The 14,269-nt window shown below is 36.4% G+C and overlaps 1 protein-coding gene across 5 annotated transcripts in view; it reads left to right on the top strand.

Moving 5' to 3' along the window:
- Window positions 1-14,269, top strand: part of LOC106054183 (hepatocyte growth factor receptor-like) — a 191,692-nt gene that overhangs the window by 50,114 nt on the left and 127,309 nt on the right. For 4 of the 5 annotated variants that reach the window (XR_008777362.1, XM_056025509.1, XM_056025507.1 and 1 more), the window contains exons 4-5: window positions 9,591-9,755; window positions 13,261-13,428. Coding sequence is in view for 4 of the 5 variants with exons in the window: in XM_056025509.1 (XP_055881484.1) it covers window positions 9,591-9,755; window positions 13,261-13,428 (333 nt within the window). In the remaining variant the exon portion in view is untranslated. Of the gene's footprint in view, window positions 1-7,118; window positions 7,218-9,590; window positions 9,756-13,260; window positions 13,429-14,269 lie in introns of those variants that run through there. The other variant, XM_056025510.1, reaches the window with a different exon arrangement.

The raw sequence follows: 14,269 nt of genomic DNA, 5'->3' as shown, positions 1-14,269 counted from the left end.
CTTTCATTGTCTCCTTTCTTTTCAGTGCTCTTATCAGGTTTCTTCTTAAATGATAAGGATGATGAAATAAACTACCCTATATAGCTAGTTACTTCCTGAGAGTCAGCGCTATGAAAGTTACTCCTTGAAATTGAGAGTAACCCCGCACGGAAAGTATTAATAGTCTGTGTGGAATACACACAGCAGGGTCACTAACTTATATAACAACGTGAAAGGCAAGATTACATGACAGTGACGTAATATTTAATTTATTTAAAAACAAATTCCAAACACTCATTTGGGGGCCCCCTCAAGTGGGGCCCGGGGGGATCTTCAAATTCTCCCCCTCCCTCCCCCACCCTAGCTACGCCACTGATGTAAAGTTGTATAGCACGTTAAGGGATGTCTATGCCCAGTGATCTTTGGGCTGAGTAGGTTTTATTGGGTGACTTCTGGAACAAGACTTCTGTTTTACCGAGAGGTTTATAGGTCAACCAAAAGAGGCAGCGGCAATGAAAATTTGTTGACCGCGAGCTGGATATCATCAGGTCCGCAGTAAGACCCGAACTTTCATAAGCCCCGCGCTAATTCTAGGTATTAATTAAACTATTATAAGTTATCATATGGTTCCCTTGGTCTCATTGTTTTTAAGGCGATCCTGGAAATCTCCTGAAATTGCAAAATATACGAACACGTCCTGGCAATCTTCTGAAATTATTAAAATCTGAAAATTCGTAAAAATGTCCTTAAAATAGACAAAATTGTCATATAGGGGGTTATATCGATATGGTAAACGTCAATCCTACGTGTGATAAAAAACGGCATTGTCAGCTTTCATTTAATAAAAATGTAATGCATATACGAATTCATTACAAAATCTTAATTTTCACTTATTTTCCTTATCCCTACCCTGACTGGGCCGCGCGCAATCCATTTTACATAGGGCCCGCAAATGTTAGGGCCGGCCCTGGGTTTCATGTTCAGTGTGTGCAAGTAAGGTGTAGAAAAGCTGTGTTATGAACATTTCCTATGTTTTGGTATGGGACAGTAGACTTCAAAGCTTGAACACATTGCAATAATTCATCAGCAAAATAATAACAAAGTAAAACTACATACGGTGTACGCAATTAAAGTGTAAACAATTTATAAAGCCTTTAAAACACAATAACTAATCTTACATCAAGATATTTAATTTCATTATTTTTCTTCCATAGTTTCATAATGGATCAATCTACAATAAGATGGTGCGCAAATGTTTAATTAGGCTAATTGAATCATTAAAACTATTTCTTGTTTGCGAAGAAATGTCTTAGTGTACTGCTGTGAGCCTAGTGACGTAAGCGGTGTCAAGTTTTTCCCCATTGACTTCATATAGAAAATGTTTATTCATAAAACATTCTAGCCAAAATAATTTTTTTGATAATGAGCCGTTTTCAAACCGATATAACGGTCGACTTTGAGTTTTCCCGATGTGGCTAATGAGTTGAGATTTTTTCTTATTAATATACAGATACCTTGAAATTTTAAAGAAAGCGAACGCTGGTATGAACTTCCCGACAATCACGCTGGGCAGGGCACGTATCCCGTATGTCTAACATCTGCCAAAGGCCTTTTAGTGAGCTTAAAGGTGTTCGGCATAACAGAGGTGCTCGAAGGGAAACGCTTCTTTACAATACTAGCGCGATGTTTTTAAGTCTCTTAGGGGAAAATGTGCAAGGTTAGTTTGTTACAAAGTGTATGTTTTACCCAATAACGTAGAGATTTTGTATTACTTGATGTTTCGTACTAATGTCATAATTGATATATTAATTGCAATATTAAATTCTGAACGTAATCATCTGAGAAGTTACACTGCAAATTCTTTCTACCAAGCCAATAATAAGCCAATAGTTTAACGCAAAAGATTCAATGTGAGATTTGTTTTTCTAGACTACATGGAGACTTTCTTTTCGAATCGCCATGTATGGCATGTACGATGTCATTTAGAACTAAAACAACACAAAAGCAACACTTCAGATTGGTAGTCTTTACCAGATCGCTTATTTTCATCATTCAAAAATAATTTCGGGTAAATATTTTTCGTTTATAGATTATTCCTCCGACCGAGGCTCTGTCACCTGCTACTATATATCTATCTATACAACAATTGCTCGCTTAAGAGTATATGATTCACAAACATCCGTAAAAATGTACAAAAACAAGTTCGCCAAATGCAAGATACCTGGCTAAGCAAGAAAGTGGAAACAATACAGGAATTTGCTGACAAGCATGACATGAAGAACTTCTTACATGCCATAAATGAAGTCTATGGACCCACAAAGTCAGGCTCATCCCTCTATTAAATGCTGATTGGTCAATACTATTGACAGATGAGGAAGAAATCCTAAAACGCGGGGTCGAGTACTTTGAAAAGGTTCTCAATACACCTTCCATTATGAATGAAGCGGCCATAGACAAACTTCAGCAAATAACAATAAATGAAACAAGATTACAAAGAGAGTTTGTGTTACACAAACTCAGAGGCGGCCCCCGTCGAAGTCGGATCCCTGTCGGATCTGCATATTCGCAAATAATATTCAAGAGGTGATTTAATTTTGATGGTCAAAAGTAATAATGTTTCAAAGATTCATTTGTCATAAATTTAAATTAAATAAAAAATAGTAGATTAGTTTTAGTATATTAAAACATTACAATATTGATCAAAACGTTTGGAAATGAAAATCTACACTTTTTTTTTTACACTTTAAGTTTAGAAATTGAAATTCTACATCTTAATCTAGTCTATTTTAGTCTAAACTAGATCTAGAAATTCTAGATCTAGACTCTAAAATAATTTTAATTAGAATATAAATCCAGATCTAGATATACTGTAATAAAAATCTAGATCTAGTTTGAAAAAATCTAGATTAGATCTAAATCAAGATATCATTCCTTTTTTAAACGCGAGTCACATAACGAGGCTTAATAAACATTACTATACCGAGTTCTTTTTTCATTTCATTTGAAGAATTAATTCCATATAACGTCAGAGGGAAAAAAAAACACTACGTCACACGGCCTAGCTAGACTAAAAATCGCCTTCATCATTACAAGCCTTTTATCGAGTGTTCATAGACTTTGGTGCACCGAGCGCGTTCTTTAAGCATTTCATTTAAAGAATTCATTCCATATAACGTCAGAGGGAAAAAAACAACACTACGTCACACGGCCTAGCTAGAATAAAAATCGCCTTCATCATTACGAGCCATTTATCGAGTGTTCATAGACATTGGTGCATCGAGTGCTTTCTTTTAGCATTTCATTTAAAGAATTCATTCCATATCACGTCAAAGGAAAAAAAAAACACTACGTCACACGGCTTAGTTAGACTAAAAAATATATTTTCATTAATACGAGCACTTTTTCGAGTGTTAATAGACATTGGTGCACCGAGTGCGTTCTTTTAACATTACATTTAAAGAGTCCATTCATATGACGTCTAAAGAAAAAAAATTCCATTACCTCACAATAGGCTAGTACCGGTACCATAAAAAAAATGTCTTTATTTACACGAGATTTTTAACAAGGGTTCATAGACACTGGTGCACTGAGTTCTAATAGAATTTATTTAAAAAGGATCAAAGCCGCATTGTTTTTGCGTTTTGTCTGTCAGTCGGTCTGTCCGTCATCTTGATATAAAAAAAGAACCACTAAAAGTTATTAAAAATTGATTAACCTTTATTTTACGTTTCAAAACATCGCAATAATTTTTAGGTATGAACACAATTGAAAAGTTTATATAATAGATTGTTCCGGATGTTTGTATAAATAGTAAAAGAAAAAGAGAATTTCAGATAAATGTAATACCGTTAATTAAATTTTTTGGATGGTCTCGTATAAAAATTAGATGTACTACAGCCATGTGGAGAGATTTTCATACCTTACTTTGGAGTTTGGATTCTGTTTTCCTTAAAAATCGGAACATAATATTAACGATAATTAGATTTTTACATGTTTTAGGTAGAAAGTTAAATGTACTGTAAGAGAGTAGTGAGTTAAAATATTTTTCATAAAAATCCGTAAAAACATTATTTCGTAAATGAGAAGATTATTTGTTTATTAATTAGAAGAGGGGGTTCAAACAATTATTTGGCGTTAGTAGATTTTTAAATAAATTCGGAAATTTATGGCGACGATTTGTAAGAAATAAAATCCGGAACTTTCTTTATCGATTACAAAACTTCTATGTTATGTTTTAGCAAGAAAATTAAATGTCTAAAAAGTAATTTTCAGTAATCAATTCTAGTAAATTACTTTTTTTTTAAAGCCCCGAACAACCTATTGTCGATATTTTTAAAATTTGTTTAAAGATGAAAATACGGAACAATTTGATATTGATAACCAAATTATAGTGACGCATTGTCAAATAATATAAGTGTAATATTAGTAAATTATGCGATTTCAAACGATCATTAGGCATAATTCATGTTTTATAAAACAATATCCGGAACATTTTTACACTTAATGAAATATAAGTCAGTATAGAGATTTTGATTTAGCATTAATATGCTATTTACATAAAAAACGGAACAACATATTATTGATAATGTGTTTTTGCAACGTTTAAGCATGGAAATTGAATGTAATATAAATTAGAAGAACAAACAAACATTTGTTGGGGTTGATTAGTTTTGCACAAAAAAATCCGGAAAAAATCAATTTTTAGATACTTAAAACTATTGAGATGTTACGGGAGGAACATTAAAGTGTAAATCAGATTTTCAATAGCTTTTAGAGTTCTAGTTTTTTTAATCTCATCGTGACGGACAGACCGACCAACAGACAAAACGCACAAAAATAATCTTCTTTTATTCGGATGGGGGCACTAAACAAAAAATAAATAAAATCTGATTTTTTAAAAAAGTTTAAGGAATTGGTTTAGTACCTGATCATGTAGCGACGTTACGCTACTGCACGAAAATCGCTGCATAAGAAGTCCATTAAAAAAAAATGTGTGTGATATTTACATACAAAATGCATTATTAGCCTTTATAAACAAACAGAAATGTTTTCTTTTAATTTTAGCAGCTAGTTGACCAGAAAAAGCATCTTTAACTATTATTTATATTTGTTGTAAACATTTCCTGTACATTTTTTAAATATATTTTACTTAGTGACACTGAAAATACACAAAAATTGTCCATCTTTGTTAGCATATTGTAACATTGCGTCCCTTACATTTACGTAATTGTTTTAGAATTGGTGTATTTTTATGAAAAAATCGCTTGCATAATTAATTTTATAAATTAAACGGTTTGCTTTTAGAATACCAAAAGTAGCCTTTGCACCTAAACTTTTGAAGCTGCATTTAATGATGAAATAATATTTTTCATATCTCTTCTAGTTTTCGAGATCTGAGTGTGACAGACGGACAGACGGACAGACGGACATTTTGCACAAACCTAATAGCGGCTTTTTCCCCTTACGGGGGCCGCTAAAAATGGATGACCCCCTTACGCTAAAGGAAATCGATCTTGCCATTCAACAGCTCGTAAGCGGAAAAGCCCCAGGAGCTGACTCCATTCCCACAGAGGTCTACAAAAAAGGTGGATTAGCCCTGATTGAAAGACTTCATGAGCTGTTCTTAATTATGTGGGAACAAGAGTCAATACCACAAGACTTTAAAGATGCCACAATGGTCCATCTATACAAGCGAAAAAAAAATCCGCCAAATCTGCGACAACCACAGAGAAATATCTCTTCTCTCTATTGCTGTTACCTAGCACCTACACTGATCAGTAACATGTTCTCTGCTATGCTGACAGATTCATTCACAAATTGAGAAAACGACGGGATAAATATAACATAAAGATTGATGGTGGCCTATTCAACTCGAGGCGCTCAAAGCAAAATCAAAAATGAAATCAGCGGTAACTTGCTATTTGCTGACGACTGTGCCCTAAATGCATGCTCTGAAAATGATCTGCAGAGCAACATCAGTGACTTCTGAAGAGCATGTTCAGATTTTGCCTTACCATCAACACAAAAAATACTGAAGTCTTATATTTGCCTGCTTAAGTAAAGCCTACTCGGATCCAAGCATCAACATAAATGGACATGATATAAACGCAGTGGACAGATTCACATATCTTGGCAGCACACTCTCCAGAAAGGGAAAGATTGATAATGAAACCGACCTGCGCATTGCCAAGGCCAGTGCATCCTATGGCAAACTGTCTAAAAACGTCTGGAACAGATGAGGTATCACCACAAACACAAAGCTAGGGATCTATCAAACTGACATCCTCCCTACATTGCTCTATGCCTCAGAAACATGGACAGTGTACAGAAAACATGCAAAGAAACTGAACCACTTCCATATGACATGTCTGAGAAAAATACTGAATGTCAAATGGCAAGACAAAATACTAGATACCGAAGTCCTTCCAAGAGCGGGTCTGCAAAGCATCCACACAATCCTGATGCAGTCCCAGCTGCTATGGGCAGGACACGTCTGCAGAATGGAAGACCGCCGCATCCCTAAACGACTATTGTATGGCCAACTAAGCGAAGGAAATCGCTCGCAAGGTGGTCAAAGAAAGCGCTTCAGGGACTCCCTCAAAGCTTCTCTGAAGGCGTTCAGCATAAACCCTGGCACCTGGGAGACAGAGGCACACGACAGAGCATCATGGCGTCGCGCTGTGAAAACTGGCGCACAGGTTGCTGAGGAAAAGAGAACAACGCTGGCAGAACAAAAAAGGTCAGATAATAAAAGCAAAGCAATTGAAACTAGCTCCTGCTGGTATAACCTGCCCAGTGTGCAACTGAACATTCCGGGCTCACATAGGTCTCACCAGCCACACGAGGAGGCACAAAACCCCAGTGCAAAGCCCTCAGCCCCCTGGATGACAAAGTGGTCATCATCGAACCACGATGGACGAACTATAGTGTAATAACTTAAGGGAGGCAACTCAACGAGACGTAGATGTTTATTTACATGGAGACATGACAAACACAAAGGAAATCCGCCTTGAGAATAGCATCTTCATCTCGGCTCTCGACTTGGGCGGAAATCGTTCCCTTCTTCTCATGTCAACATCCTTCCTAGTCTGGTCACTAATAGTGCGCACTTTCTGCACTCTCTTGGATGGAGGTGTACATGGCGGGGTTATAACAATATTTAATCACGACATAGCTAAAAGTTTTGTGATATAGGCATTACGTCGCATTTTTTTGAGAGATGTCTAAATTCAGAAAATGTAAGCTATCCTTTTCTATTTGTTATAGAATGAATACATGAGCAAATATTAAACATAAAACAGTTTAAATATTCCGATTAGCACAGCGATATGGTCGTAATAACACATTGGTTCAGTGGACCACAGCGATATGGTCGTAATAACACATTGGTTCAGTGGACTAGTCTGGGGGTCATATGGGATACCAAGTCTGGGGGTCAATTAGGTCCGGGTGTTTTTAATGTGTATTTGCCCACATATTACATGTAGGTCATACTAGGTTGTGAGTGTTTAAGCAGAAGATAAAACCAACATAATCACCTCCTATAAAAGCTGACCTAGCCAATAATATTAATTAAAATGAAGACAACAATTTCTTCTCATCAGCTCCGGTGTCTGCACGGTTCACTTTACAAGGCACTTATTTAGTTGACCAGTTGAATGAAAATATTTTAAAAATAATACAATTTTTTTGTGATGTTATAAAATGTTTGTTTTGTTCCCTTGTTATGCAGAATTATATTTTGTTTGTATTTTTATAATTTCCTGACATTAATTGGGCATCTCATATTAACCATTCTTGTGGGGTAATTTGGGATGCTAAAACGATTTTTATTTTATTTCAATAACTAAAAATATAATGCTTCAATCTATCTGATCCTTAGTAGAAAGTTTATTTCATATATACAGAATCCATTTTATATAGACAGTTGGTAAAAATGTGAGCAATACTAGGTTTTAGAACTCTTTCAAGTGAAGTATCTCATATTACCCCACTTCTACAGGTGTTTGCTAGAAAAAAATGTAAAAGATATTTTTTAAAATTTTAATCATTGTTGGACGGTTGAAGCTATTATCGAAAGCCGTATCCATCCAGGTTCAATGAATATGTGACTTGAATAGAGGTAATACATTTTAGATTTAGAAAAAAAAAGGAAAAGTAACATCTTTTACCCCCCCCCCCCACACACCTGATAAAAAATCCTTGATAAGCGAATGTATAAATCTATTAGATTTGAGATCGAGACTTACAAGATGGTGCGCAAAATGTTCTTGGACATTAATTTATTCCATTCTTCATGGCTATTGTCAGGAAATAGCCTAAAGACGTATACTGTTTTTTTCTTTTACAAATTTTTTTTTTTAAACTCTAAAGGTCAAACTAGAGTTTTCCCAATTTGACCAACGAGCTAGTCATTCTTTTCCCAACGATAAACATCAACTGTCAAATGTCTAGGAAAATCAGTAGAGCCCTTTTCAAAAATCGCGTTTACCGACTTTTTGCCCACTCCGAAAGTGTGACTTGAATAGATGAATTGTAATAACACAATTTTTATTGAATAAAATGTAAATTATTTTGTTGATTAAGGAGCTGCTGTTCGCCGATGATGCGGCACTCAACTCATTCACAAGGAGGTCTACAGAAGCTAGTGAATGCCTTGACAGCTGCTTGTCAAGATTTTAACTTTACAATAAGTCTTTCCAAGACCGAAATTCAGGCACAAGACGTCTCGGAAATACCTGTGATACATATTGGGAACCACACCCTTTCAGTGGTGCAGGAATATACCTACTTGGGTTCAACAATTGTCAGTAACCTAGAATTAGACATCGAGCTAACAAAAAGAATAGGAAAAGCTACTACAGCATTGGCAAAACTCTCCAAGCTCGTCTGGGAAAATGGTAAATTGACCACAGCGACCGAAATCCACCCGCCAGATGGTAGACTCCCGAAAGATATCTTATATGCTGAGCTTGTGGAAGGAGTCCAAGACTAAACCTATAGAGATGTCTGCAAGCAAGACATGAGAGCCACAGACATCAATGAAAATATGTGGGAAGAAATAGCCAAAGCGTGTTGGGACGATTCTCGCTGATAGTAAAAGAAACGAAGCGGCCTTAATCAAGAGAAAAAAAGAAAGCTGCCCTGTCCGCTAGCCCTGAATCAGATGCAAACACGTGCACGAATTGTGGCAAAGTCTGCTGCTGTAGAATTGGCTTGATTAGCCACACCAGATTCTGCCCCGTCTCAAGACAAAACCAAAACCAGACACTCATCTGGGCGCATCCATTGCCTTCCGAGACAAAAAGGAGCCATATTTTGTATCAACCATGTAAATAATATTTAATAACAATAATAAACACTAAGTAAATGTGCACGAGTAGAACTATTTCCTACAAAGCTTATATCTCCTCCATTTATCCGTCCGTCTGTCTGTTACAAATCTTGTTCAAGTTATGTCTCCATTTTCGAATCAAGTTGAAACTTATCACAATCAATCTTTGACACTTGAGTTGATTGAAGAACATACCAGTTATTTGATCGATTAGTTGATAGCTTTCTGTAGGCTTTAAGATAGTACTGAATACTAATTCTAGATGTCTATTGTACAGGTTGGACTTAAAGTAATCTTTAGACAAACTCGACACATGTTTGAGAATACCTCAATTGTTAGCCATGTTTCGAAACTAGATACTACCGTTGGTCACTGGAAAGATGTGACGGCAGGAGTCGTTGATCAATCAAAGGCCCTACTATATATATCTATTGGAACAAAGGTAAATAACTCACTGTAGTGCTTTGCTCTTGATAGGTAATGATGCAATATTTATCAATATTAATGTATATTATAGTTACAAAAATAAAATTAGGGTTACTAGACATCTACAGTGTTTCTCTGCACCTACGTTGCACTGGCGGATCCAGGGGGGGGAGCGTGGGGACGATCGCCCCCCCCTCGGCCGACCCCCCCCGAAGGGGGGTGCGGACGAATTTTAGTATAGAATTTACACAATTTGTATACGTATTTATTACTTATGTTAATAATATATGCTAATTATTTATATTTCAACCTATTTTTAGATTATTTCGCCGCCCCCCCTCAGGTATGTTGGCCGATTTGGTGGGGTCGGGAGGGGGTGATGGCATCGATCCCGCCCCCCCACCCCATAAACTTTCGAGTGGGGGGTGGCGGTCCAATAAATTTGTAGAAATCACAGCTTGCTAACAGAATCAATTAAATATCTATTTGATTAAAACGTGTTATCGGTGTTTTAACCGATCTTTATATTATGTCGTTCCCCTGTTTTCCGATTGGGTTGGGGGGGGGGCAAGTACATCTACTGCCATTCCCATCTAAACCCTTTGAGTGGAGTTGGCGGTCCTACTTTTATGTGGAAATCATAGTTTGTGAACAAAATTAGTTGAATTACAATATAATTTTTATATTATGTTGCTACACTTCTGGTATCTTAGCCGATTAGTTCAGGTGGAGGGGGGGGGCGATTGCTTCTGCTGCCCTCCCCACTCTAGCCCTCTGAATGGGGTGGGGCGGTCCTATTTTTATGGGGAAATCAAAGTTTTTGAACAGAATTAGTTGAATATCTATATAATATAAGCTAAGTATTGATGTTTTAATCCAGTTGTAAATAGTGTCGGATGAAAAGATGACGTTTTAAAACAGAAAAGTCAAATGTGGCGACAGAGTTTATGTAATTGCACACGAATTCATCTTATTATTTTTTGAAAGACTTTTTTTTGGAAAATTTAGAATTCATACGAAATTTCTCATTATAAGAGTAACAATTGAGATGAGTTCTGAACCCAAATATTATTTTCCTAGTCATCTTTTCAACCTTTACTCAAACTGATATTTTTCTGTTGTAAAAAAAATATTTGGGACAATAACTCTACAATTTATGCTTGAATACTAAAAATGAAAAAAATTTAGTGTAAAATCTATTTGGTTCACTTAATTTCTCCTCCCACTTCCAAAATGTTTTTTTTTTAGAGATTTGAATTATAGTGGTGATGACATGGCACAACTGGGCCAAAGGCTTTCATGACTAAGGCCATGGCAGAATAGTCCCAAAATAGACTACAACGGCCACATGTTCAGTACAAAGTCAAACCACCTACTTGGAGGTGCTCGGCTTGGATAGGGATTGGCGCCTCCAAGTATCAAGCCCTGGTTATACTACCACATACAATTATGACCATAAATAAAATCATAACGGCTCGGCCGTCGTCCGGATTACCAAGGACCAGGTCGGAGGTCAAAAGTATATCACTGGTCCATATAAAACAAAATGTCACAATGAAGATGTTACGTTGAATGGGTACGTCCCGCTTGTAACGACACACACACACACTTTTGGCCTGAACTTCTAGAATTCTCTATTTCTACAGTCGCTGACTTGTCCTTGTTTTCTCCATTCACTAGGACATTATTTCATAAGCTCTATTGTTGCTTGTTGTCTACCCTTTGTTGGTTCACCTAACTTTAACTTCCTCAAGAAGACTTTTTTCTGTTACCTTCACCCTCAACACCGACCCGATAGAATTATACCTACAGTTCATTGTGTTTTTTTTATACATTGTTACACACAAAAATACGTCTTCAGCCAATGTCTGCTTCTTTGGACAAATAAAAAAAAGTGATTGTTTTTTTACATGTCTAGAAAAGCATGCCTTGCGCCAAGTACTTGCTGTAAGTAATATTGCTTTAAAACGGAAAGAAGAATAATCTTTGATATGTCAGCTTTCAACAACATAATGGGACGAAATGGCGAAAAAAAAAAATCGTTTTTGTTAAATTTCACCGCTGTGGTTTCGATTGTGAAAATGGCTTCGTTTTTCTAGTAGCAAGGAAAGTAATGACAGGTGAATTTTTCATATTTTGTTGTCCACCGCAAGTGGGAGAATTATAGATAGGTGAGTGGTGAGTGAATGAATCAGTTTATGGGTAGAGGGGTAAGGAAATGAATCAGTTTATGTGTAAAGGGGTGAGTGAATGAATCAGTTTATGTCTAGAGGGGTGAATGAATGAATCAGTATATGTGTAGAGGGGTGAATGAATGAATCAGTTTATGTGTAGAGGGGTGAATAAATGAATCAGTTTATGTGTAGAGGGGTGAAATGTGGAACTTAATGCACATTTTCTTCAGGTCCATGGCCTGTCATTAATATTTTCTTGTGCCTTGATCAATCGGACGTGTAGAACTTAAGTCAAACTATGCATACGAATCAATCAGACGTGTAGAACTAAAGTCAAACTATGCACACGAATCAATCAGACGTGTAGAACTAAAGTCAAACTATGCACACGAATCAATCAGACGTGTAGAACTAAAGTCAAACTATGCACACGAATCAATCAGACGTGTAGAACTAAAGTCAAACTATGCACACGAATCAATCAGACGTGTAGAACTAAAGTCAAACTATGCACACGAATCAATCAGACGTGTAGAACTAAAGTCAAACTATCCACACGAATCAATCAGACGTGTAGAAGTAAAGTCAAACTATGCACACGAATCAATTAGACGTGTAGAACTAAAGTCAAACTATGCACACGAATCAATCAGACGTGTAGAACTAAAGTTAAACTATGCACACTAATCAATCAGACGTGTAGAACTAAAGTCAAACTATGCACACGAATCAATCAGACGTGTAGAACTAAAGTCAAACTATGCACACGAATCAATCAGACGTGTAGAACTAAAGTCAAACTATGCACACGAATCAATCAGACGTGTAGAACTAAAGTCAAACTATGCACACGAATCAATTAGACGTGTAGAACTAAAGTCAAACTATGCACACGAATCAATCAGACGTTTCGAACTTAAGTCAAACTATGCACACGAATCAATCAGACGTGTAGAACTAAAGTCAAACTATGCACACGAATCAATCAGACGTGTAGAACTAAAGTCAAACTATGCACACGAATCAATCAGACGTGTAGAACTAAAGTCAAACTATGCACACGAATCAATCAGACGTGTAATTAGTGTAAGGTATAGGATCACTCAGATAGTGAAGTTATTTGACATTATGAATGTATGATGCTTCCTTACAACTACTGTTTATTTGTTTCTAGCCAAGTACTTTGTCCAGGTCTTACGGAAGTATGGAACAGAATTCTAGTTGGACTTACCTAGAGTAGAGTAATGAGGATTTAGTCTGATCTATTAAATTTGTTACAACATATAGTCGTATCTCCATTATGTCTTGTCTCTACTAACTGCCTGTTGTGTGGTTTCTATTCAACAGGTCTTGAAACTCAGTTTTGACTTTTGTCGTCAGTTTGACAATTGCCAGGAGTGTAATGAAAACGCATGCCTCTGGTGTCCTGATGAAAAGTTGTGTTTTGATACACGTCATGGTGCTCTGTCGTGTAACTGGACAACTGAATACATTTGTAAACCATCAATTACATCTGTAAGATATGAAGACATTCAACTGTTGGGCCACACTGAAAAAAACTCTAGTTTGACTGTTATAATTGTTTAAGTATAAAAAGATAAATTTACATTTGGCTAGAGAACCAGGTCTAGATCTAAGTCCTATCATTAGAATAGTATAAAGTTTAGTAGATTTATATATTTGCTTATACAGTTTTTTTAATCTGGAAAAGAGAATGGGACTGTAGAAAAAATGTTCTTTTAAAACTCCAGCCTCCATTGAGTTATGAAGAACACAATCAAAGCTGTAGAAAACGTATAAAGGAGGAATTGTCTTTCTGTTTATTTAAAAAAGTAATAATAATAATAATAATAATAATTTTATTTATAAAGCGCTGTTAACAAACAAAATGTAGGCTCAAGGCGCTGTAACAACATTACAAACATAAACACAACTGCCGAAATAACAGTTAATCTAAAAAAGTTTTAAACAAGTAGGTCTTAATGTTCTTCTTAAAAGTGGTATAGCATGTTGTCTGTCTGAGATCAATGGGGAGTGAGTTCCAAACCTTTGGTCCGTGAACTGAAAAAGCACGCAGACCGTAGCTTTTGAGGGAGAAACGTGGCACTACTAAAAGCGTTGAGTCCATTGAGCGCAGGGTTCTCTGGGGGACATATGGAGTAATCAGTTCGCTAAGGTACAAGGGCATCTCATTGTTATATATACACTGATGACAAAGTGTGGCGACCTTGTAATCGATTCTCGCTTTCACGGGAAGCCAATGGAGCGTGCGCAAGAGCGTAGTAGCAGAATCTTGTCTAGTTTTTTTAAGGACTTTTCGAGCGGCGTTGTTCTGTATACGTTGCAGCTTGGCTAT

This window comes from Biomphalaria glabrata, chromosome 4 (genome assembly GCF_947242115.1).
Source record: "Biomphalaria glabrata chromosome 4, xgBioGlab47.1, whole genome shotgun sequence".
Taxonomy (NCBI): Eukaryota; Metazoa; Mollusca; class Gastropoda; family Planorbidae; genus Biomphalaria; species Biomphalaria glabrata.
Note: the sequence above shows the minus strand (reverse complement) of the source record. Positions and strands in the feature narration are given on the sequence as shown.